Source organism: Macaca nemestrina, chromosome 14 (genome assembly GCF_043159975.1).
Source record: "Macaca nemestrina isolate mMacNem1 chromosome 14, mMacNem.hap1, whole genome shotgun sequence".
NCBI classification, from domain to species: domain Eukaryota; kingdom Metazoa; phylum Chordata; class Mammalia; order Primates; family Cercopithecidae; genus Macaca; species Macaca nemestrina.
Window position 1 is genome coordinate 68977860 of NC_092138.1, and position 18318 is coordinate 68996177.

The window sequence follows — 18318 nt, forward strand, 5'->3', positions numbered from 1 at the left end:
CTCCCAGCAGCACCCCTCAGCAGCACAGAACAGAGATGGACTTTGTGCTCTACTGTCACAAACAATATGCCATTGCCACATTTTTCATACGTTTAGTTAACTGACCTTCGTTTTGAGATGTTTAACAGGCTAGGTGGACACTGAGCAAATACCCTGGGGTGTAATAACTGCCAGGGGTAGATGTGTCCATGATCTAGGCAAACTGGCCCAAAGGCAAGAGCTAAGTACCTGAGGGGACCCAGGTCATACACAATAGGCTATCGGCCCTGGGAGTGCTTTTTCTCTTCTTCTTGGCGACCTCCCTCAGGTTCTTCAGAATTCATCTTGGGGCCAGGTGTGGTGGCTCATGCCTGCAATCCCAGCACTTTGGGAGGCTGAGGTGGGCAGATCATGAGGTCAGGAGTTCAAGACCAGCCTGGCCAACATGGTGAAACCCCATCTCTACTAAAAATACTAAAATTAGCCAGGCGTGGTGGCACGTGCCTATAATCCCAGCTACTTGGGAGGCTGAGGCAGGAGAATTGCTTGAACCTGGGATGGAGGTTGCAGTGGGCTGAGATTGTGCCACTGCACTCCAGCCTGGGCAACAGAGCAAGACTCCATCTCAAAAAAGAAAAAAAAATTCATCTCAGATGCCACTGCTTTCAGATATCCTTCGTAGTTTCTGCCAGGTAGACCTGAGTGCCCTCCTCTGAATGCCCACAGCTGCCTGTGCCATCCCTTATCACGCATCGCACCTTGCTGTTGTCTGTGTCTGCTGCTCATTGCACTGGGTGGGCTGTGGGCTCCCTGAGGGCAAGGATCGCATCTTACTCCACTCAGCCCCACCAACCCCCATACCCAACCAGTGCCGCCCAGCACCTGGCAGGTAGGGGGTCACTTCCTAGGAGTGACAGGAAATAATTGTTGAGAAACTTCAGAAGCACAAACCTTAGGACAAAAACCAAAAGGGTTTATCTACATCAAAATTAAGAACTTCTGCTCAGTCAGGACTTGAAGTGAGTTTACAGACAAGTGACAGAATGGGAGAAGATACTTGCAAAGCCTAAAGCCAATAAGGGATTGCTGTCTAGATTACATAAGGAGCTTCTGCAGACGGACAAGAAAAAGACAGTAACTTCAAAGTAAAAATGGTCAAAGAGCTGGGTGTGGTGGCTCACACCTGTAATCCCAGCACTTTGGGAGGCTGAGACAGCGGGAAGATCTCTTCAGGCTACGAGTTTGAGACCTGCTTGGGTAACATAGTGAAACTCCCACCTCCAGGAAAAAAAAAAAAGCTAGCCAGGCATGGTGGTGCACGTCTGTAGTTCCAGCTACTTGGGAGGCTGAGGTGGGAGGATTGGTTAAACCTGGGAGTTCAAGGCTGCAATAAGCTATGATCGTGCCACTGTACTCCACCCCAGGCAACAAAGGGAGACCCTGTCTTTTTTTTTTTTTTTTTTTTTAAAAAAGGTCAAAGGATCAGAACAGACAATTAACAAATGACCAATAAGCACAGAAAGAAATGTCCAAACTCATTAGGAATCAGAGAAATGATACTTAAAGTCACAATATGATATTACTTTACACTTTTAGACTGTCAAAAAATGAGGGATCCAGGAAATCCCAAATGTGGGTGGTGGGTAGGGACACAGGAATCCTCTGCCAGTGGGCATGGATATGGGCATGGCCATTCTGAAGAGCAACCTGGCAGGTTTTGGGCATGTTCAACGTGCACGCAGCTTTTGACTCAGCAATTCTGCCCTTGGAAACCTGTCCTAAGGAAATTCCCAGTTGGATCCATAAAGGGACATGTAGAAGGACATTTACTATTTGTGAGGGTGGAGAGTTGAAAGTGACCTGGGTGTCCGTCCCAGGGGCGTCGATGGGTGAAGTGATAGATGCACCCCACCGTGGCTCCTGCAGGGAGCGGGGAGGAGCCATGCCCACAGGCACACCCAGGACCATGGAGATGACTTCAGAAACAAAGTGCTGAGTGGAAAAAACAAAACTGAACAGAGAAGATACCTAAGCCAGTGGCACCGATGTACGTGGCAACACGCATCTTGTAAGCACACATACAAACACAATATGGGGTGTTTGCCTTTCCTTGGGGGAGGTAGGAGTGGGATATGGGAATAAATGAGGGAAATAAGGGGGATAAATGGATACACAAGAGGGACTTTCACGGACCAATGACAATGACTGCCCATGAAATGAGGTGTGTGAATTGTGTCCTAAAGAAGCGCAACTGCACTTTTCTCAAGAAATTCCTGGGGGGAGAGTGTAAATCTGGGGTCATTGTTAAGAGTGCCCAGGAGAGGAGAAGGAAGCCAACAGTTGTTATGACCCTTCTCTGTGCCAGTCACTGAGACAGGAACATCATAGCCTCACATCATCAGGTTCTCAGTCACTCTCAAGGCAAGGAAAATGATCACCTTCTATTTATTTACTTATTTTTAACTGAAATGAAGGCTCGAAGAGACTGAGCTTCTTTGCCTGTCTGCCAATGATCAGGCACGTCTGCTTCAAGCCTATGTATTTTCCACATGAGAGGGAATGAGTTCCCCATCACTGGAGGCATTCAAGCAGTGGGAATGTTGTAGAGGAGAATCAGGGCTCTCTTCAACATGGAAGGTCAATGACTCAATGAAATCCAATATCTGTAAAATATACTGTCTTTTGGGTCACCTTTTTTAGGTTCCCTGAAAGGTAAATCCTGGAACATGAGGGCTGGGAGGTGTCAAGGCTAGGGTCAGGCTGGAAGAGAGTCCACATTCCCATGTGTCCTTTGGTTCCTGCAGGTCCACAACCCTGCTGGTATATCCTGCAGGATTATGGACTGTGACTCCACTCTTAATTATATCAAGTTGAGTGACAATCTAACGAAATGGCCTTTCCAGACCCATGACTTGGTGAAGCGAGCTACAATTGCAGGCCTTCACAGACGAAAAGGTTATTAAAAACCAGCCTCAAGAGTCTCAAAGTAGGGTCAAACTAGCCCTGAAAGTATTCTAGTAGGTTCTGGGAAATCATCTTCCTGCTTTTATAGGCATTGGCATTCGGCCAGAGAGATTATGAAGCCCTGGAGGATCGGGGACTGTATCTTATTCAACTTGGTTTTCCCCAGAGGACTTGGTAAAGCGCCTGGCAGATGCTCAGGAAATGCGCACTGAATACAACCGTATCTGTTACCCTGAAGACCAAATAGTAATTAATGTCTGCAAATGGGAAGGACAAGTCTCTCTTTCACTAGGTACGTTCTGAATGACAATTACGTCGTTAGAGTGAAGGAAGACCCCTTCCCTTCAAATCAGGTGCCAAAATATAAAACTCCAAAGCCTGAGCCCTTTATGTTGCATAGAAGCAGTGTGAAATTCAAGCACTTATCATTCCCCGAGATTCTTACAAATAGGCCTAATGAAGGCAGGGTCGGTGAGTTGGAGCGGCAGATGCTGAGTTTTCTCTAAGAACGGCAAAAACAAGGCTCTAATCACAGCTTCACTCAACTTCCTTCCCTGCTGCAAATTCGGAGCCATGTTTAGACTTCGGCAGTAACATGGATACTTTTTTTCTCTTAAGGGGAAAAAAGCCAATTCTCTAGTATTCATCCTCATCTACACGCGGTGTCATGAAAATCAGCCATGGCATCAGGGAGGAGCATGGAACCTGGAGCTGAAAGGGGTTCAGGCCTGAGGCGTGTGCCCAACAGGATGCTAATACCTGCCTTACCTACGGCCAAGGGTGGCTCCCTAAGAATAGCACCTGCCTGGGACAAGGGGAAGAAGGCACGCAATTTATTTGGAAGGTGATCCTAGGATGCACTGTTAGTGGTGTGGGGGAGTGAGACAGGGAAGGGAGCCAGGACAAGGTGCATGAGTGAGCAGGTTTCTTCGTGGGCAACCAAGGTTCGGTCCCACTGTGGGAGCTCTGGGAAAAGAGCCAAACACACCTGGGAGTTGCCTCACCCAAGGGGAAAGGATGCTGGGGTATTTATCCTCCCGTTCTCATCCATCACTGACACAGGGCTGCTCCTGGAGGCATTAACTCCCTGGACAGCTCATCACACAGCTTGGACGGCCTATTCAATAATCCATCGTGGTAGATAAGGCACCTCTGAAACCCTTTACATTTGGAAAACCAACTGTTGTGTTGATATGCACATGCCCCCTGCATTCTGGTGGCTCATTTCAGTCCTAAAACAACATAGGTCCCTCTATTGGAGCAAGAGGATCAATGTCTATTTAAAAAACATGTAGGCCAGGCGCAGTGTGGCTCACACCTGTAATCCCAGCACTTTGGGAGGCCGAGGTGGACAGATTGCGAGGTCAGGAGTTCGAGACCAGCCTGGCCAATATGGTGAAACCCCGTCTCTACTACAAATACAAAAATTAGCTGGGCATGGCGGCACACACCTGTAGTCCCAGCTACTCAGGAGGCTGAGGCAGAAGAATCGCTCGAACCCAGGAGGCAGAGGTTGCAGTGAGCCAAGATCGTGCCACTGCACTACAGCCTGGGCAACAGAGTGAGACTCTGTCTCCAAAAAAAAAAAAAAAATCATGTAAACAGGAGCATCTGGACTTTATTGAAGGCCCAGCTGCGACCCTCAAGAAAAGCTGGACATAAATGCAGAGAGAGTGAGGGGAGCATACTTGTGCCTGGGCGTATGTGGGAATGTGCAGAGGAGCAAGCTGAGGTCCAGTCCCAGCTCTGCCACTAGCCTGCTGTGTGTCCCTGCTGTGTGTCCCTGGGGGATACTACTCATTCCTGGATCTCAGGAATTCCTGGACTTGTACCATGAATTGGTGGAATGAGATCATCGTTAAGGCCCTGACCTGTATCACCGCTTATACATCATTAAGTGTAAGGAGCCGCTATAGGGGTAAACGGCAGACATAAAAGCAGCCGAGGGTTTCAGCACTCCAGGAAAACCTGAATTTGCCCCAGAAAGGTGTCATAATGTTGACAAGGTGCTAATCATAATTGCTACTTACTTGCTGAGAAAAAAATATACTGCATATGTAAAAATATATTATATGTATAGTTATATACACACATACTTTTCCATTTAGTTTTTCCCATATTCCATGAAGGTAGATAGGATTATACTCCTATTTTACAGATGAGGACAATCAAGGCTCAGAGAGGCGAAGTCGTTTGCCTGAAATTCTACAGTGAGTAAGTGAGTGGATCTGGGGTGGGTCAGCCCACAAAGCGCAAGCTCTGAGCTGCTGTTTGCTGTACTGCCTTCCTTAGAAATCCAGATATGCCTAAACAGTCGCTGGAGCTGGCGTTTAAACCTAACGTATGAAAAAAAAGGCAATACAATTGGCATGCACTGGTAGCTGTGATCAGCCAATCCTTATTTTACAAAATACTCTCTTAGAATGATATAATTTTGAGAACTGGAAACGAGACAAGAGAATTCAGTTGCAATCACTCAAAAAAAAAAAAAAAAAAAAAGTAAGTATCTTTGCCAAGATGCTTACTTTGTTCAACCAATGAAGAAGTAAAACTTAACAAATGGAAAAATAATTACGTTTGCCTAAAATTACATCTTTTGTGCACGCCAGAGAGCTGACATGCGTTTCAATGACCTGCCACAGAAAGGCGAATGGGTAAGTCTACAAGATTGCATTACAGTGCGATAGCGCTGAACAACACCTCTCCTGATTGATCTGAGTCCTGGTGGGATTTGTCTGAATGAATCTGAATAACTCACTTTAATTTCTTGCTTTCCCCTGGATGACACTGGGATCTACTCAAAGTCAGTGGGCACAGCAGGCCCCACTCTTGTTTCGGGGTTTTCCAGAAACACTTGGCTGCTGAAGAACACTGTATTGAAGAGAGGTTCATCTAGTCGTTTTGGCTCATCACCCTGCTAATGGCTGCACTGTTCTGCCTCAAGGAACGCCCAGCCCTGTTCCTCAAGGATGCTCCTTCACATAGCCCCTGTCTTCACCTCTGTTTCTTCCTCATCACACAAAGAAATTGGTCTGGATGGTTTCTGAGGCCCTTCTGACAGCAACAGAAAGTTCAACACATGACCCAGTTTCTTCAAAAAATAAATGGCCTGTAAAAAGCAGGGGGTTATAATAGATGAAAAGAGACTAAAGAGATACTTCAAGCAGATGCAATGGGTGGAATTTGTGTGGATTTTCCAACAAATCATCTGTGAAGACACCTTTGAGATGATCAGAGGATCCACACAGACTGGGAAATTAAAAGATATTAAAAATTGTTTAATGTTTTAGGTGTGATAATAGTACTGTGATTATATTATAAAAAGTCCTTATTGGCCGGGCGCGGTGGCTCAAGCCTGTAATCCCAGCACTTTGGGAGGCCGAGATGGGCGGATCACGAGGTCAGGAGATCGAGAGACGATCCCGGCTAACACGGTGAAACCCCGTCTCTACTAAAAAATACAAAAAAAAAAAAATAGCCGGGCGAGGTGGCGGGCGCCTGTAGTCCCAGCTACTCGGGAGGCTGAGGCAGGAGAATGGCGTAAACCCGGGAGGCGGAGCTTGCAGTGAGCTGAGATCCGGCCACTGCACTCCAGCCTGGGTGACAGAGCAAGACTCCGTCTCAAAAAAAAAAAAAAAAAAAGTCCTTATCCAGAAGAAATGCATACTGAAGTATTTATAGAATGAGATGAGATCATGTCTAGGAGCTGCTTTAAAACACTACAGCAAAAAAGGGGGGATGGGGTGAGTAAAGATGAAAGAAGATTGGCAAAATGTCGATAATGATTGAAACTGGGTATTGGGCACATGGGGGTTCATTATGCTGTTCTCTCTACGTCAGAGTCTGTTTGAACATTTCTAAAATCAAAACCAAAAACAGCTGGGTGCACTGTTGCATGTCTGTGGTCCCAGCTACTTAGGAGGCTGAGGTGGGAGGACTGCTCGGGCCCAGGAGTTCGAGGCTGCAGTATGCTATGAACACATCTGTGGATAGCCACTGCATTCCAGCCAGGGCAACATAGTGAGACCCTTTCTCTACAAAAAAACACCAAAAACCCCACATCAATGCAAACATCCTCCGAATACTAACTTAACCCCCACCACTCATAATCTCATAAGCTTTTTAGAGTCATGCGGGAAGACCGAATAGGCCAGGGAAGTACGGTTATCCCTAGGGATCCATGGGGGATTGCTTCCAGGATACCTTGAGGATACCAAAATCCCCTGACGACCAAGTCCCTGATATAAAATGGGGTAGTATTTGCCTATAAGCTACACACATCCTCCCATATACTTTAATCATCTCTAGATTTCTTACAATGCCTAATACAATGTAAATAGTTGTTATACTCTATCATTTAGGGAATAATGACAAGAAAAAACAGTCTGTCCATGTTTGGTACAGATGCAATCATCTATTTTTTTCCTGAATATTTTCAGTCTTCAGTTGGCTGAATCAACAGACGTGGAACCCATGGAGATGGAGGGCTGACCATGGTGTGGCTGAGAAAAAATATTCCAAATAGGTTGAAACGAATGTTTTCAGATAAGTATTTTCAATTGGCTCTGCTTTCTTTTATCTGGAACATCACACTTGCATTCCTTTTGATGTATTATATTGCATAAAACAACATCCCCAAATCTAAATTTTATCAGCTAGAAAGAATAAGCATCAAAATGCCTACCTTGAAATTGAGTAAATTTAATGGTTCCCATTCTCTCCCCGTTCCGGAACACAACTTGACCCTAAAAACAAAACAAAACAAAACAAAACAAAACAAAACAAACAAGAATAAAAGAGAAATGCCACATTAGCCCGAATGCCACTGATCTCACACCAATTCATTAACTGTACAATGTGATTATTAATACTGGAGGAAAAACAGATTCCCGCTGGACCACAGATGAAAATCAAACTAATTGTTTTTAAATTGGTTGTGACTTTATCTGGTTAATTTGAGGAGCACAAAATCAATAATGGAACTAACACATGTGAATTGAAGCCAAGATAAGCATCATCATGATCACCATGACTATTTATTAAACACTCACGTGTCCTGTGCTATAATGGGGATGGAGTCTTCTGGGGTGCTGGAAAGATGATGGCAAAGGTGGGGCCCGGCCCTGACTCTGCTCCCTGTGCCCCACCCATAAAGATGTGGGGTGTTGCTGAGTCTGTTTGGCTTGAGGACCAGAAGGGTGCTAGAGGTCTGCTGGTATTTCTTATTACGAACAGAGAATGTTTTTCTAAGTTTTTCCTGAATGGTGACGTCAGTCCCAATTATAACTGAGCTATGGTGCCGCAAAAAACTAAGCTTCTTGAGCCAGCAAGACCTGACTAGTGTCACAGGCAGCTGAGCGCCCCTCATTAGGGACCTTGGGGGCTAAACATAGCATCATCTTCTGCATCTGCCCTGCTGGCTTCCAAATGCTTGGCTAAATAAACCAGGAATTTAGAGATGGAATGTCATCTCTTCTTTCCGATGTATATCCCACCTAAAATTCTGCAACCATATGAGGAAATTGACACACACTATATCACTGAATCTTTATGCCAAACGTAAGTGATGAGGGGATGACCCCCATTTTGCAGATCAAGAAACTGAAACTGAGAGAGGTTATGGACTTCACACAATTGTTTAAGCGAGGCTGCTGGGATTCAAATGCAGGTTTAATTTTAAAGTCCATGCTACTTCACTGTAGCGTGTTGCTCTTGATCCAGAAGTAAGTTTCTTCCTGTCTTTCCATTATTGTGAAATTAGGAAAAGAAATGGTTTTAAAGGTAGCCTGCTTTTCTCTCACCTTTATGCTTTTGTGACATCAGGCGACAGCACAGACAATGCTCTGGGTCCCACTGAAGTCGTGGGAGAAAACTGCAGGAAGCACTTTTCCTTAGGCAGAAACCTAAAGACTGAGGCCCTGCGGCTTCCAGAATAAAGGGGGATTGCTCAACCTGATCCCAGGACGAGAAACACCTTCCAAGGCCACTGGGACACCTTTTCGAAACCCTGAAGACAGCTGTGAGTAGTATCAGTTTGAAACTAATGCCCACCGAGTTCCATATTCAGGGGAAGGTAAGCAACTCCCGGGAGTGTGAAAACACTTCAGCCAAGGTGAGAGCTGTGATTTTATTTCTAGGGACAACTGAAAATCACAAAACACCTTCTAAAAGGATTACTTTTATGTAAATGGACCACTTTGCCTGAGTGGGAAAGATCGTCCACAAAGAGAATTTTTGTTTGTCTGACAAGATGGAGATCTAATTTACCAATCTTCTGCCAAGCTTTGAAGAATTCCACAGGCATCTAGATTTAAAATGTGCACAAATTCTGCAGACTCTTTATTAGTGAAATTACAAAGTATATGGAATGGTATTCAAAGCTTCCATGGAATGATACGGGAGTGGGGGTGAGAAGAGCCTCCCTTTACTTTGTGAACAAAACAAATCTTTGAAGTAAGATCTGTCACATTTTATTTTACTAAAAATAACTTTTTTACTAACAGGAACTCCTTCCATCTCCTTGATTTCTCCTTAATTTCTCAGGGGGTACAGTGGAAGTAGGCCAGCGTCTGTGTCTCACAAACTGGGTTCAGTCCTCTCTCAGGCAAGTTCCAGAATATCTCTAAATTATGGACCAAGCACAGGTCCTGGTATAGGACAGGTGCTCAGCAAATGGCAGTGGTAATTTTTATTTAAACATGTTTAATAGCAGGGAGCTGAAATCAAAAGATGTTAAGCACCAGAGAGCTTTCCAGTCCTTGGGAAGTGAGTTTCAACTCTCACGTGATTTCAACTGGCAAAGTGGAAACCACTGGGCCCCCAGCCACGATGTCTTCACCTCCCAGAATCATCAGCTCCCAAATGACTGACTTTCCAAACAACATGAGCCACTGTGCGTTCTGCCTACCGATGAGAGAAAGTAGAGGGCTTCTGTGACTGGGGTGACCAAGTGCTGATGGAGACACGGATGTGTAACTGGCTATGTTGAGAGTCTGCATCAGCGTTACCATGGCATCTGTTGGGTTTCACTGGCAAAGCCATCCCTGCTACCCTAAGTATCGCCAACTGGATAGGGGACGACTGCGCCAGCCAAGGCAGCCTTGACAAGACCGGGTATGAGGGAGGCCACAGGCCAGTCAGGTGGTTCTCAAGAAATTCTACCCAATAGGTGTCCTCCATATTAAAAGGTGGTCAATTTACAACATTCCAAAAATATTCACCTACTGCTTACTGAATACCCTTCTAGGGACTGCTGCCTGCTCTTGGAGAGCTTTTTATTTGATTAGGAGGGATAGCAGAAACAAGTCCACCAATGCTTAAGAAATTTCAGTTAGTGATGAATGCTATGAGGAAGATCAAAAGGGTGATGGGAGAGGGAAGTCATTTTTTTATTTTTTATTTTTTTGAGACAGGGTCTCGCTCTGTCACCCAGGCTGGAGTGCAGTTGTGCGATATCGGCTTACTGCAGCCACCACCTCCTGGGCTCAGGCGACCCTCCTGCCTCAGCTTGGGATTACAGGCACACACATCATTCCACCCAGGTAATTTACTAAGGGAGCTGCTTTAGTTGGGTAGTTAGGGAAGACTCTGCTCAAGACGTTATATGAGAGCTGAGACCTATCTGGAAAGAAGGAAATATTCCAGCCAGAGGGAAAAGCCAGGGCAAAGACCCTCAGGTGGGGAAGAGATTGGAATATTCAAGGAACAGAAAGGGCCAGCATGGCCAGAGCGCAGTGAGGGAGGTAGGGTGGTGGCAGATGCATAGGTGGACAGGGGCCAGGTCACATTCTATCCAGAGACCATGACGAAGTGTCTGGACATGACTCTACGTGCAATGAACAGCCATGAGGGTGGGGTGGTAGAGAATGGATGGTAGAGTGGCAAACGTGGAAGGAGAGACTCTGGAGGCTCTGGCTCAGTAATCCAGGTGTGAGAGGATGGTGGCTTCGGCGAGAGTGATGGCCAGACTCTGTCCCTCCCCAGCTCAGAGTGCATGGCGAATGTGACTGAGCACTGAGCCCAGAGCAGTGCCTGTCTTCCATTCCATTCCTCTGATTCTGTGTGGTGGATGCCAGGGGTGTGCCCAGATACCCTGCTCAGGATGGAGGCCCTCCTCCCCAGCTGCTAGCATCTGGCTGCTGTTGAGATGCCTTACACCCAGTCAGAGCTATGTTAGTTCAGGTTATGCCCCCTCCCTGGGGGCAGCCTGCAGCTAGCAGTCAGTGTGAAGGGTCATAGATCTAGCCCTGCTGCCTCGATTCAGGACAGCTGTGAAGGACCATGGGATCCTGAGGTCCCCTGGTATGGCTGAGCTCATGATTGCCACTGCCTCACATTTTGACTTCTCCCGCTGCCCAACACTACTTGGCTTCCTCCCTTCCAGCTTCTGTTCCAGAAAACATTTCCTGATAAACTTCCTGTATGCAAATCTTTGTCTCAGAGCCTGTTTCCTGGGTAATCTAGTCTCAGATACCCTGTCATCAAAGGTCGCTGGGGCTGGCTCTTTCCTGCCACCTGAAGGAGCTGAGCAACAGGGCAGGCTGAGAACAGATGCGGCAATACTGCCACTAGACAGTTTCAGAGCCACTGTGGCCTGCAGTTCAGCCAGGCGAGCCAGGCCAGCTTCAGTTCCTAACATCCCGGCTTGAGAGCTGGGATTTTTTTTTTTTGGTTTCCCTCCCACAAAGGTTGCACTTCTCCCAGCACATGTAGTCTTTATGTAGAGATAAATGTCACGACTCTCCTTAAGCTTTTGTCTTGTGCAATTCCAGGGTTGTAACTGAGAATCATCATGTTCATTCGAGACCAATCCAGGTGATGAGTTTAATTCTAAGGCAAGGGAGTTTGGTAACTCTGGCCGGGGTGGGGGCTGATAACTGTCTGGTGGCTCACAGTTCACACTCACTCTACTATACTCTCCACTGTGTGGCAGGGACTGGAAGCCCTGAAACCACATTTCCCAGAATCCCCTGCCAGCTGGTTTCCATTTAGGGTGTGCTGATGAGAAGCGGTCATGGGAGATTAGAAAGAACGCATAAGCATGCACGAGGGAAAAGCTTTTTTTTTTTTTTTCTTCCTCTGCTCTGGTTGTAGCAAGGGGAGCTACGAGTGACTGCAGGTGTCTGTAGGGCCCAGCAGAGCTTCTGATTCCTGAACCATCGGAGTGTGGGGGCCCCTGGCTGCATGCTCAGTGGCCAGAGATGGGGCACCAAAAGTAACAGAAACAGCAGCAGCAGGAGCCTTGGAGGCCTGTGTACCTGGGCTTTCCCTCCATTATTTCATTTGTATTCTAAATCTGCTCTGTGGTCATTTTTATAAATTCCTTGGAAGTAAGATCCGTTATCAATCAGCATTCAGTCAAGAAAACAAAAACCACTTCAGGCATTTCAGGGGCAATGGCAACATCATTTTCCTTTTCCTTCTTCCTGCCTGAGGAGCATGGCAATTTTCCGGAGAACTGTATCTGTGACAACGGGCTCTACCTGTTTTCCTCTACCATCCCTTCCAACAAAGTTGTAACCAGTTCCCTGTATGAAATCTCCTTCTGAAATGCCTGAAGTGGTTTGTGTTTTCTCCACTGGATGTTTATTGATAATGGATTCTAACTTCCAAGGAGTTTGTAAGAATGACCACAGACCAGATTTGGAATACAAATAAAATCACGGAGGGAAAGTTCAAAGTGGATAACTTATTAGGATTTTTTTTCCCCTGAAAGAGATGTTGCTAATGTCAAAGAAAGCAGTCTGTTTCATAAAAGTCAATCCAAACTAATAGTTCAGGTTTAATTGGGAGCCATAAAGCTGTATTTTCTTCTTCAGTGAAATCTTCAGAATGTATAGGGTAACTTATGGACAAAAACCTAAGTTTTGGCGTTTGCCAACAAGAGTAAACATTGCTATCTATGTGAGCTTGGATGCTCATTTAGCATTTCTGAGCATCAATTCTTCTACTTGAAAAATAGTAAGAACAATACAAATTTCTCAGGGTTGTTTCTGAGAATTAAAGAAGATGATTATGAAATGAGAATAGCCAGGGATGGTGCACAGCAAAGGGTAACTTATTGTGAAGGGTAACTGTTATTGTAACGCCTTGAGTTAGCAAAATCTCATTTTTTTTTTTTTTTTTTTTTTTGGTTTTGAGACAGGGTATTGCTCTGTTGCCCAGGTGAGAGAGTAGTGGTACAATCGTAGCTCAATGAAACCTCTGGCTACTGGGCTCAAGTGATACTTCCACCTCAGCCTCCCGAGTAGCTGGGACCACAGGTGCTTGTCACCACAACCAGCTAATTTTTAAAACAATTTATTTGTTGTTGAGATAGGGGTCTCAGTATGCTGCCCAAGCAGGTCTCAAACTTCTGGCCTCAAATGATCATCCCACCTTGGCTCCTCTGCAAAGTGCTGGGATTATAGTTGTGAGCCACTGCACCTGGCTGCAAAATCCCATCTGATGTCAGTTCAGAATCCCCAGAAAAGTTAGTGGGGAGTAAAATGGACACTAAGGATTCCAGAAGCCAGTAGAGTTTAACAGTCTCCTCTTAGAAAAACTAATTCTCTGTTTTCATTGTTCATCTTTAATACTTAACTACTAAGCATGAGTAAAATTCACTCCAACAAGTTTATGAGTCTTATAGGTTAAGCCCTTTGTTGGGGCCTCTTTTTTTTCCTTCTTTAATTTCACAGTGGAAGGCAGAGATACTCTCCCTGGGAACATGATCTGGTGTAGGGTCAGAGAGGCAAGAAGGGCAGCTTTCATGCTTCAGCCAGTATTATAGGCAACACCTGGGCAGGGGCCTGAAGCTACTTTGAGTGAAGACTCGCTGGGCTCAGCCGCCTAATATTCTGGAGCCCTGGGCCCCCTGAGGTTCAGTCTGTGCAGATCACAGTGCACTTAGGGAAGGGTTTTCTTCCTGAATATGACTCTAGACTGCACTCTTATCTCTGGGCTGTCAAGTTTGCCTTTGGGAGGTGTGAGCATGCATCCTCATTGAGGATTTGACTTGTGCTGTGAGAAATAAGATCTATCCTGACACATCACACTGGCAGGAAAATGTTTAAGTTAATGGAAGTTGAAGGGTGTTAGGGCTCTGAAAACAATACTCCAAAACGAAGGCCTCAGAAGTCTCCTCAGAAGCCAAACTTTTTCTCTGACCTTCTCCTGGCCTCCTGTCTCTCAGTCCCTTGCTCCTCTGGGGCCAATCACAGAAAGTCCAATCCCTCTTCCCCAAAGTGGGTCAGAGAAATCAGGACCCCTTTTCTCCAAAACTAGCCATAAAAAGTAAAAATATTACTCCAGCATTCCCTCCAAGTTTCTGTGTAAAAACTGGCTATGAAGAAATTATGTGACTTACCTTATTTGACTGTAGGTCATAAGACCCCCATTCCAGAGAGAGCCCTGTGCTTCCAGAAGGAAGGAATGCGTGCTCAGAGAGGTCAAGAAGAATCCAGACAGACCAGCCTTGCTGGTTTCCCCAGTCTATCAGTATTGGATCATAGCCTTTTAGTCCAATCACGTTTCTACACGGTTGTCTAGACTTTATTGAACCTCAGCATAAAAATGGACAATTTCCCCTTTATCTCTGGGTCTTCATTCTGAAGGCTCCCATGTATATACATTAAATAAATGTGAATGCCTTTTCTCTAATTGGAAGTTGATTTTCCAGTGAACCTTCAGAGAACCAAGGAGAAAGCTCTCCTTAGGCCCCTACAAAGACCATGGGGGACCCTGGTAAGTTCTGTTGGAGGGGGCAGCACATCAATGTCTGTGTGGGGGATCCAAGCCCATCGTGGACTGTTCTGCTGCCAGCCCTCCCCCCAGGACAGGACTGGTCTCAAAGAAACAATGTAGACTTTGAGAAAACACTGGGGTTAAATTGCTTCTGAGGTGTTGCAAAAAGGGTAGAGATCTGCATGACGCAGGCTTGAAGGAGAAGATGCCCTGTTTCCACAGGGATGGCAGGATGTGAAAGAGAGACAGACAAATAATTGAGTACATCCACCCACATGTTCTGTAAAGATTAAAAAATACTCTTTTTAATTTTTCTGTATGTCCCCTTGAGCTATAGGAGAGGCCATATTTTGCACACAATTTAAAATATTTTCTTACACCAAAAATTCTTTTGTTAGACCAAAGCATTCAGGAATGTTTGATGCACTCATAGAGCCTAGAGCAGCAGGTTTGCAGGGAACTGACAGAAGGAGTAGAATGGGAGGTGGGGTCTGTCCCACTGCCAGCCTTTGGTGGATGGGCAATAAGGATGCAGGGGCATCTTTCTGAGGGACCATAATCAGACGGCTCAGAGGGTACAAGTAGTGACCCTCCACAAAGCATGTGGTGGCCTAAGGTGGGGCTGTGTGCACTGGAGGGAAGCAGGGACCCAGAGAAGATAGCTGGGTGGATGGCCCAGGAAGGGTGGAGCAATTCCCCCTCTTTCCTTCCACTTATTATAATAAGAGACTCAGGCTTATTTAGAACAACAAAATATCAGGCATAAATGAATGTGTAAGAAGTACAGGAAAAGTGAAGTAAATTTTAATACAGACACATGATGAAATATTAGGATACATGCATTCAATCAGCAAGTCCTGTTGGGCACCTATGATGTGCCAGACAGGCGCCAGATCAAACACTGAGCAAAATCAACGTGGTCCTAGATTGCATGAAGTGTAGGGTCTGGTGGAAGACAGAGACCATTAAGCAATAAACACATGGATAAATAGAGAATTACAAACTGTGATCAGTGACATTAAAGGAAAAGAACAGGGCGCCAAGAGAGAAAACTACAGGAAGACCCTAATTTAGGCTGGGGGCCAAGGAGGGCCTTTCCGGGACGGTGGCATTTGCACTGAAACCTGAAGGAGCTAGCTGAGCCAAGAGCAAAGGGGAGAACATCCTGGAAAGAGGAAATTGCAAGTGCTAAGGTCCTGAGGCAGGAAAGAGATTGGGAAATCCGAGGACCTGAAACAGTGCCGATAAAGCTGTAAGTGGTCATTGAAGAGGAGCTGAGCAAGAAATGTGATTGGCAAGGTGGACGGGTGCAAGGCCATGCAGAACCTTACCAGCCATGCCAAGGATGCTGAGCTTCATTTTGAATGCAAGAGGAGCCACTGAAGGGTTTTAATGAGGGGGTGATTTGACCTAAGTCCTATAGACGTAAGCATTATATTACAAAAATTATCAAAGGTTGGAACAAGTGACATTCCAATTGTGCCAGTCACTGGCTAGCTGTTCAACAAATTCATTTCCTTTTCCTCCTAGGCACGTGGTCAGACTAGGTTTTCCAGACTTCCTGATGGTTGGGTACGGCCATGTGACAGTCCTACCAATGGAATGTGGGTGGGAGCGACATGGTACTCCAGGCCTGGCCCATGAAAACCTCTCACAAGATCCTGATCCTTCACGCTTCCCCGTTTCCCCACTGTGAACCAGATTGATAGGATCTATCAGAGAACCCTGAGGCCTAAGGAACAGTGGGGACGTGAGACAGAGGGGCCTGGGCCCACGAATGATTACATGGAAAGGCTGTCTAACGACCAGAAGGACCCACTTTGGACTTTGTATAAGAGATAAATAAAATTTTACTGTGTTAGTCCACCAAGATTCTCAGATAACTTCGTTACGGCAGCTAGTATTATTTATCCTAACCAATACAACAATGAATTTAAAAAGTAAAAAAAAAAAAAAAAAGATTACAAATTGTATATACAGTATACTCAGAATTATGTAAAAATTACCCCCACAAAGTAAAAATGTTAACACTGGTTGGTCCCAGGGAGTGTGATTATGGCTTTTTCGTTTTACTTTTTAATACTTTACCTATATTCTATAATAAATGGGTATTATTTTAATAACAAGAAAACTTTATTAAAAACTTTTTTAAAAAGATGTTATACGGAAGCACATTTTACAGGCAAAAATAGCAATATCATCAGCAATAAACTAATACTCCCTCTTGAAATAGATTAATTTTTTTACTATTTTACTAATAATTTTACTAATTTATTTACTGTTTTATCTGTGTAAACATAAGCCTGTTTCCCCTTCAAAGTCGAATAACAAACAGAGCAATGAACAAGGAGTCAGAAGACAGATTCAGGCTGAACTTGGCCATTTTCTGGGAAGGGAAGCTGGGGCAAATGCCTTTTCATCTCTGTGCTCAAGCTTCCCTCTACAAAACGTGCAGAGATGATATTGTGCAAGCTACTTTTAGCTTTGCTGAAACATTTGTGTACATTTTTTCCCCCTGGGGTTCTCCTTTATTAATAGATTTTCAACAACACCCTCAATGGAATGAGGTATGTATGATTATTTCCATTTTACAGATGAGGAAACTGGAAACTGAGAGCCTGAGAGGTCAGGACTTTGCCTAGGGTCACATAATGAGTAGGCAAAAGGACTGGGACTCACCTCAGTTGTGTCAACTTCAAGCTCATGCTTCTAACAACAGGCCATCCTCCCTCCTCTTTGCAAGAAGCAGTCATTGATCAGAAAAAGAGCTCTCAGCAGGGGACTGGATTAAGTACCATGTGACCTTGGGCTAGGGAGATGGTGCATGGGTATAGCAGGAGTAGGCAGAGGAGGAGGAAAGATAGGTAGTCAGGGATGTGTTGGTAAATGTTTAACAGCTGGCTCTTTGGGGAGGAAAAAAAAGAGCTCTGATTTGTAGTGTTTGCCAATTTCCATGGTGTAAATACACCCACCATGGTGGATTTCAAGTTATCAATGATTTAACAGCTGGCTCACAAATTCCTGATAATTTAACAACTGGCTCTCAGCTCTCTCTGGAGCCTGCAGGAGCTGGCTCCAGCACACCCGTAACCAAGCCAGTCCATCTGGCTTCCAAATTAAGATTGTGAATGCAAAATATCCTGTTTTTACCTGCACAACTGGGTGAGAGTCTCTTCCCTGAAACAGGCGAGGAGGCTACAAATCAGAATGGGACTAGCTGGAGAGAAGGGGTTTGTGCCGAATATTTACCTACTGTCTCTCAGCTCCCAAACCTGCCTTCTCTATCCTGCTCTGTGATGCTGGGGCCAGGGCTCCACAAGACACATCTCCCAGACTCCATCCTATTAGCTTCCACCAACAGGAGGCTCTGAGGTAGAGTGGAAGGGGATGATGGGAGTCCCTGCTCTCCTATTCTGTCAGGCAGGGTCCTGCCTCCAGCTTCTTTCTGTACTTTCAGCACCAGCCCTGCTATGCCCCTTTGAGGGGCCACCAGACATCGGGCAGACATGCCCCTCTTCAGACAACAGAATACTAGCTATGCAGGGCTTCTCTGAGCTCCTGGGTTCTGAAAAGCTCATCTCTGTCCTTTCATTTTCCTAGCCCTAAGGGCAGTTTCTTTCTGCAGCTGGTATCCCTTGACTGCCTCAGTGC

The 18318-nt window shown here is 45.4% G+C and overlaps 1 protein-coding gene across 1 annotated transcript in view; it reads right to left on the minus strand.

Moving 5' to 3' along the window:
* The window catches only part of LOC105477203 (gamma-aminobutyric acid type B receptor subunit 2), a 419718-nt gene that overhangs the window by 112329 nt on the left and 289071 nt on the right, over positions 1–18318 (minus strand). The window contains exon 8 of the mRNA XM_011733608.3: positions 7628–7688. Coding sequence (XP_011731910.1) covers positions 7628–7688 — 61 coding nt within the window. The remainder of the gene's footprint in view (positions 1–7627; positions 7689–18318) is intronic.